We start from the raw sequence: 21,372 nt of genomic DNA, 5'->3' as shown, positions 1-21,372 counted from the left end.
TCGTCGCTGCGGGGCGGAAACCTTGTACGTTTTTTTCCGTTAATTAATGCCCTATTTCGCCATACAAGAGTATTGCACAAAAGTATAGAGAAAATAGCAGATCGACGAGCTCACAACGCATTGCATCGCGAGCCTGTAGATCAACTATATCACTATTATTTTATTTAAAACCCATTGAGACCTGAAGCCGATTCTACATGTCTCCTAAATCTCAACAGTTTTCTGAAAACGTATGTTTCTATATCAGTGGTGCTCAATCTTTTTCATGTCAAGGAGCCCTAAAATTATATGTATTTGGCCGCGGACCCCCATCAAAATATTTTGTTCCAGGGACCCCCCAGAAGCAAAGATTTGAGTTAAAAATGTTCGCTTTAAAAATATATATATGCAAAGATTTTCACACATTTTCACGATTTTTCAAAAATAGCAGATCTACAAGCTCGTAGCGCGGCACTCGGTGCCGCGCTATGAGCTTGTATATCTGCTATTTTTGAATAGCCCAAAGTGTAAAATAATGCTTTTTAGCTCAAATCTAAAAATGACACAGTTCCAGGTCTTAATGGGTTAAAAAAAAATAAAAATAAATAAGGAACCGTTTTGGACATACAAGGTTTCCACCAAACGGTGACGATATTGTTCTGTATATCATTAAATTAGTATCCATTGCATATCTGTCTTTGCATTATGGCTGAATGGTGCTTTGTTTTCCAAACATTTCCATTGGAAAGAATGTCACATTTGAAATGGGCGTTTAGCTGGAGGAAAACAACAACAAAAAAAAGCTACTTTTGATATCACTTCTAATCTCAGTTAGAAGTCGTCAATAAGTGTAAGAATGCACTTTTTAACATAAATAATAAAAAAAAAAACATCTTTAACATTCTCGTCATGTTCTCCAAAAATGCAAGAATGGACGGTCGGCGAAACAAATACATAAATACATTTACAATAGCTACAACCTTTTTTTAAAAATATTACAATGTGTGCTTAAATCCAAAGTAACACTCACTCGGATAAAACATTTGGAATTTTTGAAATTAAAGTACAAATATACAACTGAAATTGAAATGCGAGAGACTGAAGGTTGAAACGACACGTCATGACAAAAATAATTAATATACAGGATGTGAAATATACATTAATAATCTCACTTAAGCATTTACAATTTTTTCATCCATTGACATACGGAAGGTTTTATATTACAGGACGGATGCGGCCTTAGCTAGTGGTAGAACAAGTGCATAGCAAAATAGAAGATCATTTTTGACCGAGTTAAGGAAACACATAAAACCTGAAAAATAAACATTGAAAAGAAAAAAAAATAAACAAATATGTTTTAAGGCAAATCTCAATCATTTAAAATTGGCATAGTCTGAGAAAATGTCGACAAAGTCTTGTACCACCCGGTAGCAGAAGTCATATTGTTCCTGTGGAAAGAAATACAAAAAAAACAAATTAGTTCCCATGCACCTCTAGACCAATTAACTCATTGAGTGCCAGAATTGCCAGAATTATTTCAGAATGATGTTGTCCCAGTGCCAGCGTTTTTTTCACAGAAAACAAAAAGGGCTTAGGAAGCGAGATACAGCCTTTTTCAGTTCTAAGTTAAACAAGGAGTGGATGGAGCTGCAAATCTTCAGATGATGATATATTGGGTTCTGAACATGTTTTTTTTTTTTTTACTATTTTTTCAAAAACACGTCAAACACGTCATTGGCACGTTGAGCCATAGCGGTAAAAACACGTGAAACACGTTAATGGTACTCAATGAGTTAATTGTGCACCACATGTATAAAAGCTTGATTATAATTCTTTGTGGACTGCGTTGCTCACCGAAAATAGCCAATCTACAAGCTCACAACACGTGGCACTGCGGCGCGTTGTGAGCTTATAGATCGGATATTTTCCGCCATACAACTGAGTAAGAAATAAACCAGGCTAAAGAAAAGAAAAAATCCAATTTATGATATAGTTTTAGGTTATTTATGACCCAAAAGGTCTTGTAATATTGATACTCACCACTGTTTGGACCATGTGAGGCCTCTGCATACGTAAACTCTTCACAGTTTGGAACACGTCCAGCAGACCCTCTGCCTTGACCCGCTCCAGGATATTGCTCAGTGCAATGAACGTACCTGTTCGCCCCGCACCAGCACTGCAATGTACAGAACACAACAATGACATGAATGTATGTGTACCCACTGCACCAGCACTGCAATGTACAGAACACAACAATGACATGAATGTATGTGTACCCACTGCACCAGCACTGCAATGTACAGAACACAACAATGACATGAATGTATGTGTACCCACTGCACCAGCACTGCAATGTACAGAACACAACAATGACATGAATGTATGTGTACCCACTGCACCAGCACTGCAATGTACAGAACAGAACAATTATATAGATGTATATGTTCGCCCTGCACAGCACTGCAATGCGCACACATAACACAACAATGACATGAATGTATATGTACTGTATGTACACACCAGTGTTGATTTTGACAGCAAATTTTGATTTAGTTTTAGTCTTTTGAATAAAATTCCATTTAGTTTTAGTCATATTTTAATCATCTGAAATGTTTTATTTTTTTGTATAGTTTTAGTCGACTAAATATCATAAGATTATAGTCGACTAAAATGTATTTTGGCGGTGCCTTGATGGCGTCGTATAATGGCTGATTTTACACTTGGGTTGCATGCTCAAAATAGCCGATCTACAAGCTCACAACGCGTCGCGCTGCGACGCGTTGTGAGCTTGTAGATCGTCTATTTTCAGAGCACAACACCCGAGCGCAACATAAAACGACTTGTCTTTTAGTTCTACTGGATCTCTTCTCCACTAGTCCCTCACCAACATTTTTTGTTGACGAAATTGTCAATACATTTAGTCTTAGTTTTAGTAATATAGCTTTAGTTTTTATATAGATTTCATCAGTGATAAAAAAGGTAGTCGACGATCATTTTAGTCGACGAAATCAACACGAAAACGACGCGTTGTGAGCTTGTAGATCGGCTATTTTCAAATATTTTTGTACTTTTACTGTTGGTAGTTTAAGTACATTTTGATGCCAATACTTTTGTACTTTTACTCAAGTCAATTTTGAATTCTGGACTTTTACTTTCTATATTGCCATATTGGTATTTTACTTAAGTAAAGAATTTGAGTACTTTTTTCACTACTGATGTACACACTGCAGCAGCACTGCAATGCACACAAAACAGAACAATCATATGAATGTATATGTATACGCCCTGCACCAGCACTGCAATGCACACAAAACATACAGGACTCAAATTCATTTCTTACTTAAGTAAAAGTATCAACACTGTAAAAGTACCAAAAGTACAAAAGTAACGGCATCAAAATGTATTTAAAGCACCAAAAGTAGAAAGCACTAATTATGCAGAATGTCCCATTTTTACAAGTTTTCAAAATGTATAACAATCTTTTGAAAATAGCAGATCTACAAGCTCACAAGCATTGTGAGCTTGTAGATCTGCTATTTTCAAATGGCCGAAATGTATATAGGGCTGAAGTGGTTAATGTATGTTTTATAATAATAATCAAAATCAACAAAGTAACTAAAGTTTTCAATTCATCGTAGTGGAGTAAAAGTCCAATATTTGCCTCTGAGATGTGCGCAGTGGAGTAGAAGTAAAAGTACTGAAACATTGGAAATACTCCAGTAAAGTAAGAAAAGAAATACCTCAAAACTTGAGTAAATGTACTTAGCTACTTTACACCGCTGGTTTCTCAGAGAACTTTGTTAGCTTTGGCAAGCCGAAGCCGAAAATAAATTTGCTAGGGAGTATATATTGCTGTCAGCTTTAGACAGCTTTTGTGGGGGGGGGTGTTATCCCATTAAGACCTGAAGCCCATTCTACAAATGCCTTCTAAATCCCAACAGTATTCTGAAAAAAACGTATGTTTCTATATCAGTGGTGCTCAATCTTTTTCATGTCAAGGACCCCCAAAATGATATGTATTTGGACGCGGACCCCCATCTCAAAATATTTTTGTTCCAGGGGGTCCCAGAAGCAAAGATTTGAGTTAAAAATGTTCGCTTTAAAAATATACATATTCAAAGATTTGCACACATTTTCACGATTTTTCAAAAATAGCAGATCTACAAGCTCATAGCTCATTTCTATATCAGTGGTTCTCAAACTTTTTCATGTCAAGGACCCCCAAAATTATTTATGCTGTTCCAGGGACCCCCCAGAAGCAAAGATTTGAGTTAAAAATGTTCGCTTTAAAATAATATATACTATATTCAAAATGTGCACACATTTTCACGATTTTTCATAAATAGCAGATCTACAAGCTCATAGCGCGGCACTCGGTGCCGCGCTATGAGCTTGTATATCTGCTATTTTTGAATAGCCAAAGTGTACAATAATGCTTTTTAGCTCAAATCTAGTTAAAAATGTTCACTTTAAAAATATACATATTCAAAAATGTGCACACATTTTAAAAATAATGCTTTTTTTTTGCTCAAATCTAAAAAAAATGACACAGATGCGGTTCCAGGTCTGAATGGGTTATAGAGCAGTTACCTGCAGTGTACGACGATGGGATGGTTTCCTGACTGTTGCTGCTGTCTCTGCACCGAGGCGATGATGTCGATCATGCCTTTCCCCTCAGCGGGGATGCCGATCTCTGGCCAGCCGTGGAAGTGGAAGTGCCTGATCAACCTCGTCTGCTTCTCCTTAGGGGGGCGCCAAACACCAAGGGGATATAGAAGAGATGAGGGAACATATGGAGAGGCTCAACCAACACACAGCTCACACAACCAGTGGTGGAAAAAGTACTCAAAATCTTTACTTAAGTAAAAGTACCAATACTGCAATATAAAAATACTCTGTTACAAGTAAAAGTTCAGAATAAAACATTTACTTGAGTAAAAGTACAAAAGTACTGGCATCAAAATATACTTAAAGTACCAAAAGTAAAAGTACTAAAATATTTGAAAATAGCAGATCTACAAGCTCACAACGCGTCGCACCGCGACGCGTTGTGAGCTTGTAGATCGGCTATTTTCAAATAGCCTAGTAATAAAATAGCTAAAGTGGTTAAAGTATGTTTCATAATATCATATTTTATACAGTATCTGCAAAGTAACTAGTAACTAAAGTTTTCAAATAATTGTAGTGGAGTAAAAGTACAATATTTGCCTCTGAGATGTAGTGGGGTAGAAGTAAAAGTATTGGAAATTGGAAATGCTCAAGTAAAGTACAAATACCTCAAAATTGTACTTAAGTACAGTACTTAAGTACATGTACTTAGTTACTTTCCACCACTGCAGCTCACACAACTTGCATGGCATGTTTGTGTGTGGGCTTGTACTGTAGTACTGTACATCGTTGCTGTCTTCATATTCTAACTTTTTGTGTTTTTGTGTAAATTAACGGCCTACTTGATCGTACTACGGCGTCACACGAAAGCATCGAAAGTCGCGGATGGGCGCGAAGCGAGCCTTTTTGAGCTTGTAGATCTGCTACTTTTGCTGGTTTTGAATTTGAATCCTGAGAAGTAACAGTTTTGGACATTTTTGGACATCCACCCGACAGAGATGATATATAATTATGTATAATAAAACGTATACTATAATCATGGCCAAAATAGGGCTAAATTGGCTAATTTGTCAAACACCTCGCACGTCATCCACCATCACCGTTATTATCAATGAGGCAGAAACACTATGATAATCATAATCATAATCACAGAAAGAGTACAGTTCAAACGCAATTTTCGGGAGCTTTATGTATAATCTGAATGGCAGTGTAGAGAGAAGCTTTAAAAAGAAACAGTACAGAAAGAGTGCAGTTCAAATGCAATTTTCTGGAGCTGTATGTATACTCTGAATGGCAGTGTGTAGAGAGAAGCTTTAATAATGTGCTGTACAGTACTGTATGTGGTTTTGAAGAAGCATCTACTACTGGGAAGCCAGAAGGTACAGTACCAGTGGGAGACCAGATGAAACAGCTGCACCATTCTCATTCCAGTTCCTTTTCCTCCAGAAAACCAAGCCAGGTTCATACACAGCCAATTACTGTAGCTTAAAGAGCCTAGTTCGCACCTTTGGTGGGCAATGTTTTGGAAACTCAGAGAAGAATATTGGCTTGAGTCCCAGGTTTTAGAATGCAGAGTTTGAGGGCATATAAACAGTGTATGAGTGCTGAAATTCTCTCACAGAATAAGCACAATAAGCAGATCGTTGCAGTCGGGTGGAAACCTCATATCATGTCCAAAACTGTTACTTTTCAGCGTTAATATGGAGATAAGCGGTTTCTGCTGGTGTACAGACGATCTAGCCTGACTTGAAGGAGGTCGTGGCTATAGGTTCATCTACTTACCGGGCCAAAGGTGAGTACCAAGTCGCGAAGGCTGAAGGTGTCACAGTCTGTGACTCCTTTCATCTCTACTGTGTAGTCTCCATAGGTGACCGAGTCCTCTGAGGGCCAGTACTGGAAACACTTGTCCTGCAAAAATACACAACATAAACACCATGGAACACTACATACAGACACACCATTAAGACCACACAATAAGTAGTGCACTGTATAGACTGTCTACAGTATATACTATACTATATATAGAGACTGCTGATCCCAGCAGAATTATCAATATCTTTCATTTTCTGCATTTATTTTGCCTTAAGAAGACCATTAGAGCAGTATAAACTGGGGGAGAGTTTACTGTGTATAGTATATACACTGTGTATAGTATAGTCTACTCTAAACAGAGTTTATTTGCTTCTGAAATATGCCTTATAATATAAGTTATAACCTATGACCAAAAAACACTGTTTTGTGAGATACCGGATATCATATGAGATATTTAAGTAGTGAGATATGATGCATATAAAGGAGTGGTTCTGAATCCCTTTGTGTATCCCATTGTGTACTATAGCATAATAATGTAACAGTGCAGTCATTTTTAGTTCTTTAAATGCTTCTCTATGGTAGAGCTGTTAAAATGAGGTAATGAAGGTTTATGAGCAGCTCACCTGCTCCCTCTCCTGGAGCTCAGTGAGCATGACAATGGAGTGACACTTCCATTCCCACACCATCCTCCAGAAGTCGTCCACCGTGCTGGACAGAGGGCCCTGTGTGGCGATGAAGTAGTCCTTCTGTCTGTAGCCCTGAACACCAGCAAGACAGAAAGAAACGCACATTATTTCATTAACTTGAAACTAAAATAGAAACTAATGTTGGAAAAAAAACTGAAAACTAAGTAAAAAAACTACAATGAACAATGCAAAACTAACTAAAACAAAATAGAAATAATGTATAGTTCTCTTTGTTTTAATTTGTCCACCATCATAGTCATACTAAAGACTACTAAACTAAATTAAAACTGAAATAAAATGAGTACACTACATACAGTATCTAAAACTAAAATTACTTAAGCAATCGTGAATCTAAATAAATCTTAAACTGAAAAACTGTAACCCTGATTGTGAATTATTTAATCACAAATGCCAGAAGAATCCATTAGCTCTATGATCCTCAACTCCAGTCCTGAGTGCTCTATCAGAGACTTAACCGTCTTCATCATGCTCTACATTAGGAGTGCAACAGTTAATCAAACTAATCGATTTAATCGTTTATAAAAAATAATCGATCATTAATGTTTCTATAGAAAATGTTCAAAGATATCTAAACTACTACTAATGCAAAAAAACACTTAGGCCTATGTGATTAATCGATTGATTTATATATAAAGGAAATACAAAATATATATACGTACATACAGTATATATTAAAAAACTGCTTCTCGACTATTCGATTCATCGAAAAAGCTATCGATTGAATGATCGCTAAGAAAATAATCGATAGCTGTGGCCCTAAATCAAACCCCAGATGGCACCAGTGCCAACTTGGTGGCATCGACCTGAGCTGAGAATCATTGTGTCAGGTTATATATGTACATATATACAGTACACATGAAGTCCTTACATCTATGAATGAGGCGTTGACGTAATCTGTGAACTCCTGTCCTCTTCTCATGGACAGAATAACTCTGTTGAAATCATCTGGAACACAGGAGGGTGGGACAGGAAAACCCATCAGAACCATTCATCACAGAGCAAGTGGACCAGAACTATTCACACAGAGTATCAGATACAGTGCAGTACACAAAGCCCTATTTTCATACTTTGGCTATTCAAAAATAGCAGATATACAAGCTCATAGCCCGGAACTGAGTGCAGGGCTAAGAGCTTGTAGATCTGCTATTTTTGAAAAATCGTGAAAACTTGTGCAAATCTTTGAATATATATATATTTTTAAAGTGAACGTTTGTAACTCAAATCTTTGCCTCTGGGGTCCCTGGAACAAAATATTTTGAGATGGGGGTACGCGGCCAAATACATTATCATTTTGGGGGTCCTTGACATGAAAAAGTTTGAGAACCACTGGTCTACATAACTGGTTTACACACACACACACACACACACACACACACACACACACACACACACACACACACACACACACACACACACACACACACACACACACACACACACACACACACACACACACACACACACGGCATGGAAACGTTTGGGAAGCCCTGGCCTACATTGTGAGATAATGAAAACATCACAGCAGCTCAATGCTTTAACTTCAGGGGTCATGGAATGGGATAAGATCTCTCTCTCTGTAGGTGGTTCTACATGTGGATGGAAACCCAATACAATCTGCAGGTTGTACATCTGTCATGAGTCTGAACAGGCCTACAATGGGTTCTATTCATTCAGTGTGGTGGCCTCTTGTTGCTTACACAGTGGTTCTCAAACGTTGTCAAGTCAAGGACCCCTAAAATTATTAGGTATTTGGCCGTGGACCCCATCTGAAAATGTTTTATGCCAGGTACCCCATTAAAGATGATCGGCTATTTTCAAATATCCTATGTGTGTATAGGGTTAAAATGGTTCAACTGATTTTGATGCTGTATTAACACATTTAGCTGGGGACCCCCTGGAACCTTCTCAAGAAGCCCTAGGGGTCCCCCGGACCTCACTTTGAGGACCTCTTTCCTTACATGGAATGATCTGCAGGACTCTGTTCTTCTTCATGTTGGCAGGAAGGTTCCCCGTTCGCATGTTCTCCTTCATGATTCGCATGTTTGTCAGTTTCTGAGGAGGAATGGACCCAATTAATATGTGCAGTCATGATGATGTTTTTGTGCCTTCAAATAAACACATTAATGAAAGAAAAAAAAGGTAATGGAGCCAGCAATAATGTGATAGACGTACAAATTACTGTTCATTCTTTGTTTTTATATAATCTATATATCTTTATGCTTTACTTTGTCATTGTCTGACACTTGTCTGAGCTAAGAAAATTGACCCATTAAAACCGGCAACGCATGTGTCATTTTCAGATTTCTTCCGTCTACTTTTGAAAAATCGTGAACATTTGTGCAAATCTTTTAATATATATTTTTTAAGCGAACATTTGTAAAATGTTTTATTCCAGGGACCCCCCTCCCCCCAGAAGCAAAGATTTGAGTTACAAATGTTCACTTTAAAAAGATTTGCACAAATTTCCACGATTTTACATCTACAAGCTGATAGCACAGTCTGCGTGAGGAGGACATACCTTGAACTCCTCCTCCAGGCCCACCCTGTCGGAGGGGGCCGAGGTGTTGTGCAGTTTGTGCAGGTGTCCTTCCAGAGACGACACGTCCAGCTCCGTGTCCCCATAGAGGTAGTATTCTAGCAGGGCCTGGTAGATGAACGAGTACTGGCTCTGCATGGGGGGGCAAGATGGCACACATTTAATACATTTAAGAAAGGTACAATTTATCTATGTATTAACATTTAAATGTTTTGTTAAAAAGCATTATGAGTATTTATGAGTTCTTATAACTACAATTATAAGCAGATTAGAATGCATTATGAGTATCTTTATTATGCATTATAAAAACTAGACCATACCCGTGGGGGGATATGCGCACATGATTTGGCAACCCCGGGAGCCAGCGAAAGGAACCCGCGAGCCAGTAAAGTAAAAATACCTCAACATTATACTTAAGTACAGTACTTGAGTAAATGTACTTAGTTACTTTACACCACTGTTGGTCTGTCCTTTAGTTTGACTTTAGTCAAAAAGAAGATATCCCCAAAACTACTGGCGGGTTCATCATTGAATTTGCAGTGCACCTTCATGCTCCATAGATAGAGGATGAACCCTACATATTCTTAGTGACCCCATGGCCTTTCCCCTGGCATAGCGCCATCCGTAAGCCAGCCTTTCCATTTCCACACAAGATATCTCAGAAAAGATTCACTTTCGTTTCAAATAAATAGCATCACGACAGGAGGCACGCTGCTACACAAGTGTTATCTGTGGACATTCAACTTCCATTTAACCAGTGGCGTCAGTTCAGCAAAAGCTAAGGTATGGCAGCATGCACGCGCGCGCGTGCATGAGGTCACCCCGCGCGAAGCGCGCGCACAAAATTTTTGTGCGGTTCTGGGCGGGTTGGGTTCGTTTTTTTCCAGTTTCTGGTTACTTTATTTCGGTTTTAGGGTTAGGATTCGGGTTAGGTTAGGGTTATGTTATTTAATTCTTATTTTTGCCTGATTTTCCCGATTTATTATCAAAAAAGTACTTCTTTTTTTTTTCTTCCCTGGAGCCAGGGTATGGCAGCTGCAATAGCCTGCCATACCCAATTGACGCCCCTGCATTTAACTGTCCATGTCAGAACTTAATCTTGAGCAATTCAAAGGGGATGTGGTTGCATTTGCGGTCTAATCTTGACGATTGTCCAAATAAAGTGAAAGTGGAAGGTAAATATTATTTCATTGGAAGTTACATAATGGCAGGTCATATAGGGGCTGATGCGCACATTTATGTCAGTGGAATATTGGCAACACACCCACAAGTAACTAAGTACATTTACTCAAGTACTGTTCTGTACAATTTTGAGGTGTTTTTACTTTATTGGAGTATTTCAGGTTTTCAGTACTTTTACTTCTACTCCACTACATCTCAGAGGCAAATATTGTACTTTTACTCCACTACAATTATTTGAAAATTTTAGTTACTAGTTACTGTAGATTTTGATTATTATTACAAAACATACATTAACCACTTCAGCCCTAAATAAATTTCATCCATTTGAAAATAGCCGATCTATCACAATGCGTCGCATTGTGAGCTTTTAGATCTGCTGTTTTCCAGGATATATATATATTTTTAAACTTGTGAAATGAGACATTCTACATAATGAGTACTTTTACTTTTAAGTACAATTTGATGCCAATACTTTTGTAATTTTACTCAAGTACATTTTGAATTCCGGACTTTTACTTGTAACTACATTGCAGTATTGATACTTTTACTTAAATAAAACATTTGATTACTTTTTCCACCACTGCTTAGGAATCTCAGGGCAGATAGGATAGTTCATATAAGTACCTGCACGAAACCTGAGCTGGGCCATCACCGCCGGCCGAGTGTGGCAGTTTACAACCTCAAACCAGACTATAGGGCCCTATCTTGCGCGCCGCCTTACCCTTTATGCCTAAACTTTTTAAAACATTTAAAAATAGTTCAAATAGCCGTTGTGAGGTTGTAGATCGGCTATTTGAACTATTTCGTCGGTGACGCGCTGCGAGCTTGAAGGTCGACAATTTCATGTCACGCAACGCCATCAGACGCCAGAGCATAAATTAGGCATTTGTTGAACAGAGCGCTGATCAGGCCATTTTCCATTTATCTTTTGAAGTACCGTTGCAGTGGTCTGACAAACGACAGAAAGCAGAGTTAACTTGGCAACCATCACCACACGACTCACATCTGTCTGGATAAGCTGCGAGCGCTGCTCTCGAATCTTCGAGACGAAGCCAAACACATCTATCTTCTGCTCCGCATGCATCATGTCTATCATGGCGTCTATGACAATGAAGGTGCCGGTCCTTCCCACGCCAGCGCTGCGGAGAGAGAGACACAGAGCAGACACGGAACACACCATAAAGCATAACACTATAAATCTGAATATGAACACTTGCAAATGTTATGCTGAGGAGGAAACGGCAGAGAAAGGACCATCTGAAGTGCATTAGCTATGTCATGACTAAATCACTCAAAATGTCTTCATGTCTCGTATCCAGAGGAACAAAGAGTGTTTTTAAGCAAAACAAAAAAAAGACCCACATCAGTCGAAGGGAAAACCCAGCGGAACATGTGAGAAGAAGTCTAAATAATATTCAGTTAAAAAACCACTGGAATTCATGCATTAAACATAGGTCAGTGAACAATACAGCATTGGATTGTTATTCACTCTGTAGCCGTGTGAACCTTGTTACTATCCATGGCACAACAGAATTATTCAAAATCTAAAAATGCATTAGCCAGAAAATCTATTTTTGGAGACTCCTAAAAATGGCAGAAGATACATTTTTGAGTGGCCAAAATACATCTAAAAACTTGTGAAAGTGTACTTGACCGATTAAGACCTGATATGAGGCCGATTCTAATCGTCTTTGTCAGGTGGAAACCTCATATGTCCAAAACTGTTACTTTTCAGGATTCAAATTGAAAAACATCAAAAGTAGCAGATTTACAAGCTCAAAACGTGTCGGTTCGTGCTGCGTTTAGAGCTTGTGAATCTGCTGCTTTTGATGCATTTGTGTGACGCTGTAGTATGATCGAGTAGGCCGTTAATTTACGAAAAAACACAAAACGTTTGAAGGTGGTGATAAAGAGGTTTCTGCTCGACAGCAACTAAATGCCTTCTTAATCCTAAGAGTTTTCTGAAAAACCTATGTCGCTATATAGCAAAAATCTAAAAAGACAGATGTTTTCCCGGTTTTAACAGGGTTAACTGGTCAAAAACAGATTTTCACAAGCACTTTAACTTTGTTTTTGGTAGAACTACGGATGGCTATACCTGCAGTGGACCACGATGGGACCAGCGAAGGGCGGGTTGACGGTTTTGACTTTCTTGAGGAACTTGAGCATGCCGATAGGGGAGAAGGGCACTCCGAAGTCAGGCCAGCTGGTGAAGTGAAGCTGGGTGACCAGCCTGGCAGTCTTGGACGCATCGCTGGCCTGCTACATACACACGCACGCACACACACACACACGCACACGCACACACACACACACACACACACACACACACACACACACACACACACACACACACACACACACACACACACAGGCAGACACACAGACATGCACAAATACACGGTAAGGTCTTGTGAGACAACCTTTGTTGTGATTTGGCGGAATATAAATACAAATGAACTGACTGACTGACTGATAGATAGATAGATAGATAGATAATAGACATACAGTATATTAATGTGTTAATACTAGGGATGGGACGATAATCGCTATTATCGTTTATCGAGATAAAAAAGAAAATGCTCATAATAATCGTATTGTGGAGATTTTAATTCATCGTGAAATTGTCCTCCGTCATACACTAGGATGAATTCGCTTTTGTTTAGCTGCAAATACAGTACCACTTAAACCCTCTGTACTTGATAAAACGGACCTGTAAAGAGTGCATTCGGTTTTATTTCACTCTGCACAACTCACAATCGATTTGACAAAAATAGCAGATGTACACGCTGACAGAAGCGTTGCGTTGCAACGCGCTGTGAGCTTGTAGATCAGCTATTTTTGGCGAAAACTCCCCCCAGAATAGGTATACTGGGGGTTCAAGTGGAAAGCGGCATTTTGAGTTTTAAGCATATTTTGGTTATCGTGATAATATCGTTAATCGCATGTAATTCTCGTATCGTCCAATCCCTAGTTAATGTTCCATGCTATGTTGATTAATTGAATACATAGGAAATGGAAACAAGTCTCCAGGACTTATTGTGCCTAAATGTCTTACTCTACCACGTGCTGTTTTTCTGACTAATGAAGTATTTAATCAATTAATCAAAAAGGCCCAATATAAATTTGGAACAGTTTTTATGAGTCAGTTATGCCTGATTTATAAATTGTCATATGATTACTGTGCTAGAAATCTCGCTTAAGGGTCCATTTATATCAATATCAGAACTAAATTGACACAGACTCACATTTTGTATGCAGAACTTGCGTATGGTGTAGTCTACCAGGATGGTAAAGTCTTCCACGGCTACCCTGACGTTCCCATAGGTCCAACAGCCCTGGTCGGGCCAGTACTGGTAACACTTGTCCTGTAGAGAGACAGAGGACACAACTTAACCACTGAAGCCATTAAAACCGGGAACGCATCTATGTAACCACTTTAACCATTATTTTATACTTTGGCTATTTTTGAGCTTATAGATATGCTATTTTTGAATAGCCAAAAGTGGAAAGATTACTGTTAAAAATAGCAGATCTACAAGCTCATATCTGCTATTTTTGCCTAATGTTCCCCCAGAATAGGCATTGCTTCAAGTTCAAGTGGTTAATATGCAGCTTGTGCATATCGACAGCGCATAAAATCAATGCATCGATGCAATTTCATCCTCTCCCTGTGAAAGGACCGTTTTCCTCACGGGAGTAAAGGAAATTGATTCAGAGGCTTGACTTTAACCAAAAAGCTGCGTGGCTCTGAAATCACACACTGTGTAAAATTACAGGTTTTCATCTTCACAGCCGGTCGTTTCCAGCTCCCGTCGAGCGAGAGGAGGCGGCGATCAAACCCTTGGAGAGTTTTGCGGTTGATTATGAGGTAGTCCCACAAGGGCTTTATTACCCATTACGAGGCCATCGATTTCCAACCTGTGCACACGCTGATCTTAATCTGCTTCACTATCCTTCTCGTATTGATCTGTCTCTCTCTCTCTTTCTCTCTCTCACTCTCTCTGCTCTGCCTTTTCTGCTGCCGTTCCTCTGAAGCCGGGCGGGCTGCTTGGGTTTAACGGGTACAATGTCTGGTTAGAAGTGCAATGTCTGGTTAGCCAAGGACCCCCTAGCTGAGAGAGAGATGAAGCAGGGACCCCCTCTATATTGTATAAAATTGTGTTTCAGATAAACTTTTGCTGCTCTTTTTCCCCTTTACACCTATAACTCTGCCAAAAATAGCAGATCTACAAGCCCACAGCGCCTCGCAGCGCGAGGCGTTGTGGGCTTGTAGATCTGCTATTTTTGGCTAAAGTTCTCCTCAGAAAAGGGATTCTAGGGTTCAAGTGCTTAATGTAAAAAAAAAAAAAATCATATCACACAAAGATTTGGCAAACCCCCTGTAGTAACTCTGAGGACCCCCTAGGGGTCCCGGACCCCTTGTTGACGACCCCTGCTCTATTCCAGTCTATTAAACAAGTTTATTCCTCACAGTCTATTAAACAGGAAAAGTCTGTTCCACGGTCTATTAAACAAGAAAAGTTTATTCCACAGTCTATTAGACAAGAAAACTCTATTCCTCACAGTCTATTAAACAAGAAAACTCTATTCCTCAGAGTCTATTAAACAGGAAAAGTCTGTTCCACAGTCTATTAAACAGGACTAGTCTATTTCGTGGTCTATTGACTGCTTAAACCCTACATAAACTTAATTGCTCTATCTAGTATTTCCCGGCACACCAATTATTTTTGCTGAAAGAAATAGATCTGCTATTTATTTTTATATTCGCCCCCCCAGAATAGAGGTTCAAGTGGTTAAACAGGAAAAGTCTATTACAGGTCCCTAAGGAAGGACAGACTTGAGCAAAAAAGTGGCAAAAAAATAAACAAATAAATACAAAAACAGAACAAACACTCACTTCTTTCCTTTCTTTCAGGTTTGTCAGCATGACAACCGTTGCTACCTTCTGCTCCCATACCGTTCTCCAGAAGTCTGCAGCCGTTTCTTCTTTTGGGCCTGAAAAGAAGATAAAACTAAATGAACGTCCGTATCCCCCCTGACCATTATTCACACAGCGGCCATTTTTGCTTTTAGGTCATCCTGTGTGAATGTGGTCAACAACAACAGCGTTGACCGACCACAATGTCCCTGGTTCATGTCAAGGTCAGACATCTGTGCTGAATGCCCACCCCCCTCCACAACAACACACTCTCTGCCCTTGTCTTGTCAACAATGAAGCAGAAATCTTCAGATAACAAAATAAAAACCTACAGTCTAAAAAAATAAGGGACATTTAGCTTAAAGGGATAGTTCACCCCCAAAATTACTCTTTTCTATCAATTAGTCACCCCATGGAGACTTTTTAAGTTTTTGTTGCATTCCTAAACCAATAATTTGATGACCAGCAGCGGTTCCGGTAGGAGACACAAAGAGTCTACTTTGTGTCTCCTACCGGAACCACTGCCTACCGGTCCGCTGTCCATCAAATTATAAAAAATCTATGAATTCAAGTCTCAATGGGGCGTCTAATCGATAGGAAAAAAATATTTTTGTTGGGTGAACCATCCCTTTAACTACAATCTTTATAAGTATTCTGTTTAGAGGGTATTCCATGCATAGGGAGGCAAAGTGATACATGTCATGCCTTACCTTGTGCTCCTATAAATTTGTTGTTTTCCGTGTAACCCTTAAAACAAAGAAAAAGAAAACGTTTTGCACTTTCAAATGGCAGACCGAAACCATTTGTTAAAAGGACAAAATAGGCAGGGGTGCACATAACTGGTGCGCAGGTGCGCATGCGCACCCAAAATAAAAAATGCGCACCACATCAGGCGACGCGAGGCGCTTTTGCGCACCAACAGCTGGGACAGGAATTTCCAAGCTTTTATTTTTTAGCAAAAATAAAAAATAAAAGCCTGGAGATCGAGGCTAGGAATTTACTTCCTGAAGCCACACTCACACAATCACTCTAAAGCACCCGTCGGCCCCATGTACAGCCATTAGGCACAGGGGTAGAGATATGACTCGCGTCGCCTCGCATCGCCTCGCCTCGCTGCGTGCACGCAGCCAGCAGCGGCTGTTAGAGGCACACAATTTTGAAGCAGAGCGTCCTTTTTTTCTCGCCCCCCCCCCCGTTGACAAAACTGTCCGGTGGGCACCGTGCTGACCCCCCCCCCCCCCCCCCCCCCCCGTTGACCCCCCCCCCGTTGACAAAACGGGACGGGCGCCATGCGCACCAAGTCACATGTCCAGGTGCTCTTCTGCGTACCAGACCTAAAAAGTTATGTGCACCCCTGAAAATAGGTCATGTTTTGATGGAACATTTTGAGAAGGCCTTAAGACAGCTATTATTTACTGTTATATTACTAAGTGGAGCAATTTAAAAGGTTCTACAAAAGCAGTGATTTTTCAGTGAGAACTCACATCAATGTAAGACGCGTTCACATAGTCTGAGCAGGGGTTTCCATCTAACTGGGTCAGCACCACTCTGGAATGGTCATCTGTTGGATGAAAACAAACACAAATGGACTACTTTATGGCATTTTTGAACCCATTAAGACCTGAGGCCTTCTAAATCAGTAGTTCTCAAACTTTGTCCTGCCAGGGACCCCCAAAAAATCTAAAATAGTAGATGTACAAGCTTGTGGCACAAAATGACTCGCTATGAGCTTGTATATCTGCTATTTTTGAATAGCCAACGCTAAAATCTAAAATGACACAGATGCTTTCCCAGTTCCCAGCTTTCCCACACACAGAAAAAAAAGGTTCTTTGGTTCTTTAAAATGGTTCTTTAAAACCCTATATGGTTCTTTGAAGAACCATCACCTGCTAAAGAACCATTTTATATAGCAAATGGTTCTTTAGATTCTTAAATGGTTCTTTAAAACGCTATATGGTTCTTTGAAGAACCATCACCTAATAGAGAACCATTTTATAGAGCAAATGGTTCTCCAGATTCCTCATATGGTTCTCAAGGATTTAAAAGGTTCAAGGAAGGGGGAATTATTTTCCAAACCATTTCATATTACATATTTCATATTTGAAAGGTTCTTATTGGTAGGTGATTTTGCAGCTGTAAATTATAACCTGTATAAAACAATTACAAATTATTATTTTAGTAGACGCTCTTATTTCAGAGTTATTCACAAAAAGCAAGGGTAATACATCAAATGCATTGCATGGAGATTGTAATCTAGTTTTAGGATAGGTAACCCGAGAGTCTATTGTCAGTCTAATCATATATTATATAATAAGGGGGGAAAAAAACCTTATCTCTGATGTCAAATTCAGCCTTAACCATGCAGCTACACCCAAATATGGAGTGTCTAACCTCAATATGTTCGCATCAGGCGCAAATAGATGTCTGCTCCATATATGGGCACAAAAGGTGCCATGCCCATATATGGAGATATAGGCCTACCCTGCTGAAAAAAAAACAGCACAAACCAGCTTATGATGGTTGCTGGTTTTAGCTGGTATTAGCTGGTCTTGGCTGGTCTTGGCTGGTCTTAAGCTGGTTTAGATTGCATACCAGGCTGGACAAGCTGGTCAGGCTGGTCAGGCTGGTTTGCCAGTGTAGTTGGTTAGCTGGCCAGCTGGCTGGCTGGACTGACCAGCAAAGCCAAGCTGGTAGCTGGTCTTTGCTGGTCAAATGGGTGGACTGCCCAGCAAAGACCAGCTTACCAGCTAGACTTAGCTGGTCAAATGGCTGGACACTGGACAGACCAGCAAAGACCAGCTTAGCAGCTGGTCAGGTTTGGTTAGATCAGTGGTTCTCAACATGTGGATCGGGACTCCCAGGGGGGTCCCCACATGATTTGGGGGTGGTCCCCAGATGACAGTGAAGTGACAATTTAAGGACCTTTAAGACCTTTTTAATACCTAAAAAAACAAAACACCATTACTCCATCAAAAGTAACAAACTATAATATAAAAATGGTCAAACATTGGCCAAATTGTCTAACAATAATAATAATATAAGAAAACATTTTGAAAATAAAAAGCTCACAACACCTTCCTTGCGAGGCGTTGTGAGCTTGAAGATCTGCTATTTTCACAATAGAGTCAAACTAAACGTAAATGCATCAACTCCTACATTCCAAGTGCTTATCAGGGTGGGGGGTCCCCAGCTCAAATATGATTCTTTTGGGACGTTGCGGCCTGAAAGGGTTGAGAACCACAGGGTTAGATCACTGTTTCCCAAACAGTGGGTCGGGGCCCATTTGTGGGTCATGGACACATCACAAGGAAAGATCCCTTTTTTTGTTTCTTACAAAAATATATTACTATATTATTTCAAAACATTTCCCACCCAAAAATCGAAAATCTTCATCAATAAAAAAAAACAAATAAATACAAAATCTAAGAATCATACATCATACCTGCCATTAGACTGTGAAGTTTTTCTTCTGTTACAATACCCCCCCCCCAGTATATACAGTATACAGTAAGCCTATACAGTATATTTTATTTTATTTTATTTTATTTTATTTTATTTTATTTTACATTTCTTGTCCTTTTCTTGTGATGTGACATAGATAATATATTTATTTTATCGCAATTGGCAAATAATATGCTAGTTTGATTCTAAATAACACTTTTTATTGCTATGGTTACCAAAATGAACAGATCTACAGATCTACATCTTGTCGCAATTCGATGCGTTGTGAGCTTGTACATCGATTATTTTATTTTTTTACAGAGAAGTGCATTATGGGCCCTGAGCAGTGTTGCCATATCTGCTTATTATAAGCGACTTTGGGCTTGTTTTTCTGTAAAGTTGCTTGTAAATATTAGTGAAAGATTTCACTTCTTTTTGATAGTAGAAATAGCAGATCTACAAGCTCACAAAATGCATTGCAAATGCGACGCACTGTGAGCTTGTAGATATGAGCTTATAGCTGCAAATGTCGCTTCTTTTGGGCTTAATTGTTCTCACAGACCTGGCTGCTTATTTCTCTCACAAAATCTGGCAACAATGTCTCAGCATGCTCGCCTCGCGACTGCGCGGGGAGAATGAATGTTGTCTCGAGCCTGCAGCTCACTTCAGTAGAAAGTTAGATAAATTGCGTTGCTTTAGATTCATCAAAAATAATTATAAACCGGCTTCAGAGAAGATAAAAGGATGAAGAAGAAGCGGCGGACATTTTAGGTGAGTGTTGACACACAGAAATACTGTTTATGTAGCTTTTTAGCCTACTATTACTGTATTGATAATAAGTGCGTAGGCTGATGTTTTTGAAGTCAATCAAGTCATGACCCAACTCTACACATTGTTTAGTTATTTAAATTGTCTTGATAACGGGATTATGACAATAATTACAATAAACTATAGTGTGAATATACAATATAATTTATAATATAGCCACTGTCTGTACTGCTTGCCAGGCTGTGTGCCGCTCAAAACTAAATTGTGTGTGTGTGTGTGTGTGTGTGTGTGTGTGTGTGTGTGTGTGTGTGTGTGTGTGTTGCTGCAGTGGCCAAAACGAATGGTTTGCAGGCAGCCCTACTAAATGAGAAAAAGGAACCCAAGAAGAGAGAAAACCATTATGTGGTATGCCCCCCCCCCCCCCCCCCCCCCCACAAAGAAGAAAACAGTCTGAAGGTAAAGTGATATTGTTTTGTTAAATATTAAAGTAATCATTGCTTGTTCAGTAACGAAAATGCACTCATATACTCATACTTCGCCGTTCGACGGGTCGCGCATCGAAAATAGCAGATCTACAAGCTCACAACTGGTTGCGGACGCGACGCGTTGTGAGCTTGTAGATCTGCTATTTTCGATGCGGACGCGACGCGTTGTGAGCTTGTTGATCTGCTATTTTTGATGCGCGACCCGTCGAACGGTGAAGTAGACTCATTTACATCGTAAATAGACTAACACACGTTATTGTAGGCTATTATTATACAACCCGTAACCAATGCATGGTGGTTTGAGTTAGACTAGATAAAATAAGGCTGCTGGCTAGCTTGCACAAGTTGCACTGGTGTATTTGTGTGTGTTTTCTTGACATTGGTCACTATTAGTTTTGGGGTAATGAATGACACAGATCCAGTGGTGGAAGAGGTAGTCACATTTTTTTACTTGAGTAAAAGTATCAATACCACAATGTAGAATACTCTTTTACAAGTAAAGGTCTTGTATTCAGAATTTACTTTAGTACAAGTACAGAAGTATTGGCATAAAAAATGTACTTAAAGTACCAAAAGTAAAAGTACTCATTATGCAGACTGTCCCATTTCAAGTTTTCAAAATGTATTAAAATATTTTGAAAATAGTACATCTACAAGCTCACAATGGACGTTTAACAATGAGAACATTTAGGGGAAGTGTAAGGAAATGCGTAATTTCAAAGTCTCTCTTTTTGACAGGTGATGTACTTCAAGGAGGTATGCAACATTCTCAACATCCCTGCCTCCAGCCCTCAGAGAGGGTTTGTTTCATATGATGCCAGTATGGCAACATACACCATGTTTCCAGCTTACAAGGTCCTCTACTTTGGCTTTCTAAGCACAGAAGACCAGGAGCTTTATAGAGAGCCTCTGGAGAACATGTACACCCATTAC

General features: G+C 39.4%; 1 protein-coding gene across 6 annotated transcripts in view; it reads right to left on the bottom strand.

Annotated features, from left to right (window-relative positions):
* Nucleotides 1-564: 564 nt before the first annotated feature.
* The window catches only part of ptprea (protein tyrosine phosphatase receptor type Ea), a 130,554-nt gene continuing 109,746 nt past the window's right edge, over nucleotides 565-21,372 (bottom strand). For 4 of the 6 annotated variants that reach the window (XM_084079259.1, XM_084079261.1, XM_084079263.1 and 1 more), the window contains 14 exons: nucleotides 17,230-17,306; nucleotides 16,456-16,492; nucleotides 15,725-15,822; nucleotides 14,073-14,192; nucleotides 12,923-13,086; nucleotides 11,828-11,963; nucleotides 9,625-9,774; nucleotides 9,065-9,158; nucleotides 7,975-8,051; nucleotides 7,023-7,157; nucleotides 6,370-6,495; nucleotides 4,570-4,721; nucleotides 2,020-2,155; nucleotides 565-1,427 (listed from right to left, as the gene is read on the bottom strand). In XM_084079259.1, coding sequence (XP_083935385.1) covers nucleotides 1,353-1,427; nucleotides 2,020-2,155; nucleotides 4,570-4,721; nucleotides 6,370-6,495; nucleotides 7,023-7,157; nucleotides 7,975-8,051; nucleotides 9,065-9,158; nucleotides 9,625-9,774; nucleotides 11,828-11,963; nucleotides 12,923-13,086; nucleotides 14,073-14,192; nucleotides 15,725-15,822; nucleotides 16,456-16,492; nucleotides 17,230-17,306 — 1,577 coding nt within the window. In that variant the 3' untranslated portion in view covers nucleotides 565-1,352. The remainder of the gene's footprint in view (nucleotides 1,428-2,019; nucleotides 2,156-4,569; nucleotides 4,722-6,369; nucleotides 6,496-7,022; nucleotides 7,158-7,974; nucleotides 8,052-9,064; nucleotides 9,159-9,624; nucleotides 9,775-11,827; nucleotides 11,964-12,922; nucleotides 13,087-14,072; nucleotides 14,193-15,724; nucleotides 15,823-16,455; nucleotides 16,493-17,229; nucleotides 17,307-21,372) is intronic. The other 2 variants (XM_084079260.1, XM_084079262.1) reach the window with 1 other exon arrangement.

The sequence above is a fragment of the Gymnoscopelus microlampas genome (assembly GCF_963454915.1).
Source record: "Gymnoscopelus microlampas genome assembly, chromosome: 14".
Classification (NCBI taxonomy): domain Eukaryota; kingdom Metazoa; phylum Chordata; class Actinopteri; order Myctophiformes; family Myctophidae; genus Gymnoscopelus; species Gymnoscopelus microlampas.
Note: the sequence above shows the minus strand (reverse complement) of the source record. Positions and strands in the feature narration are given on the sequence as shown.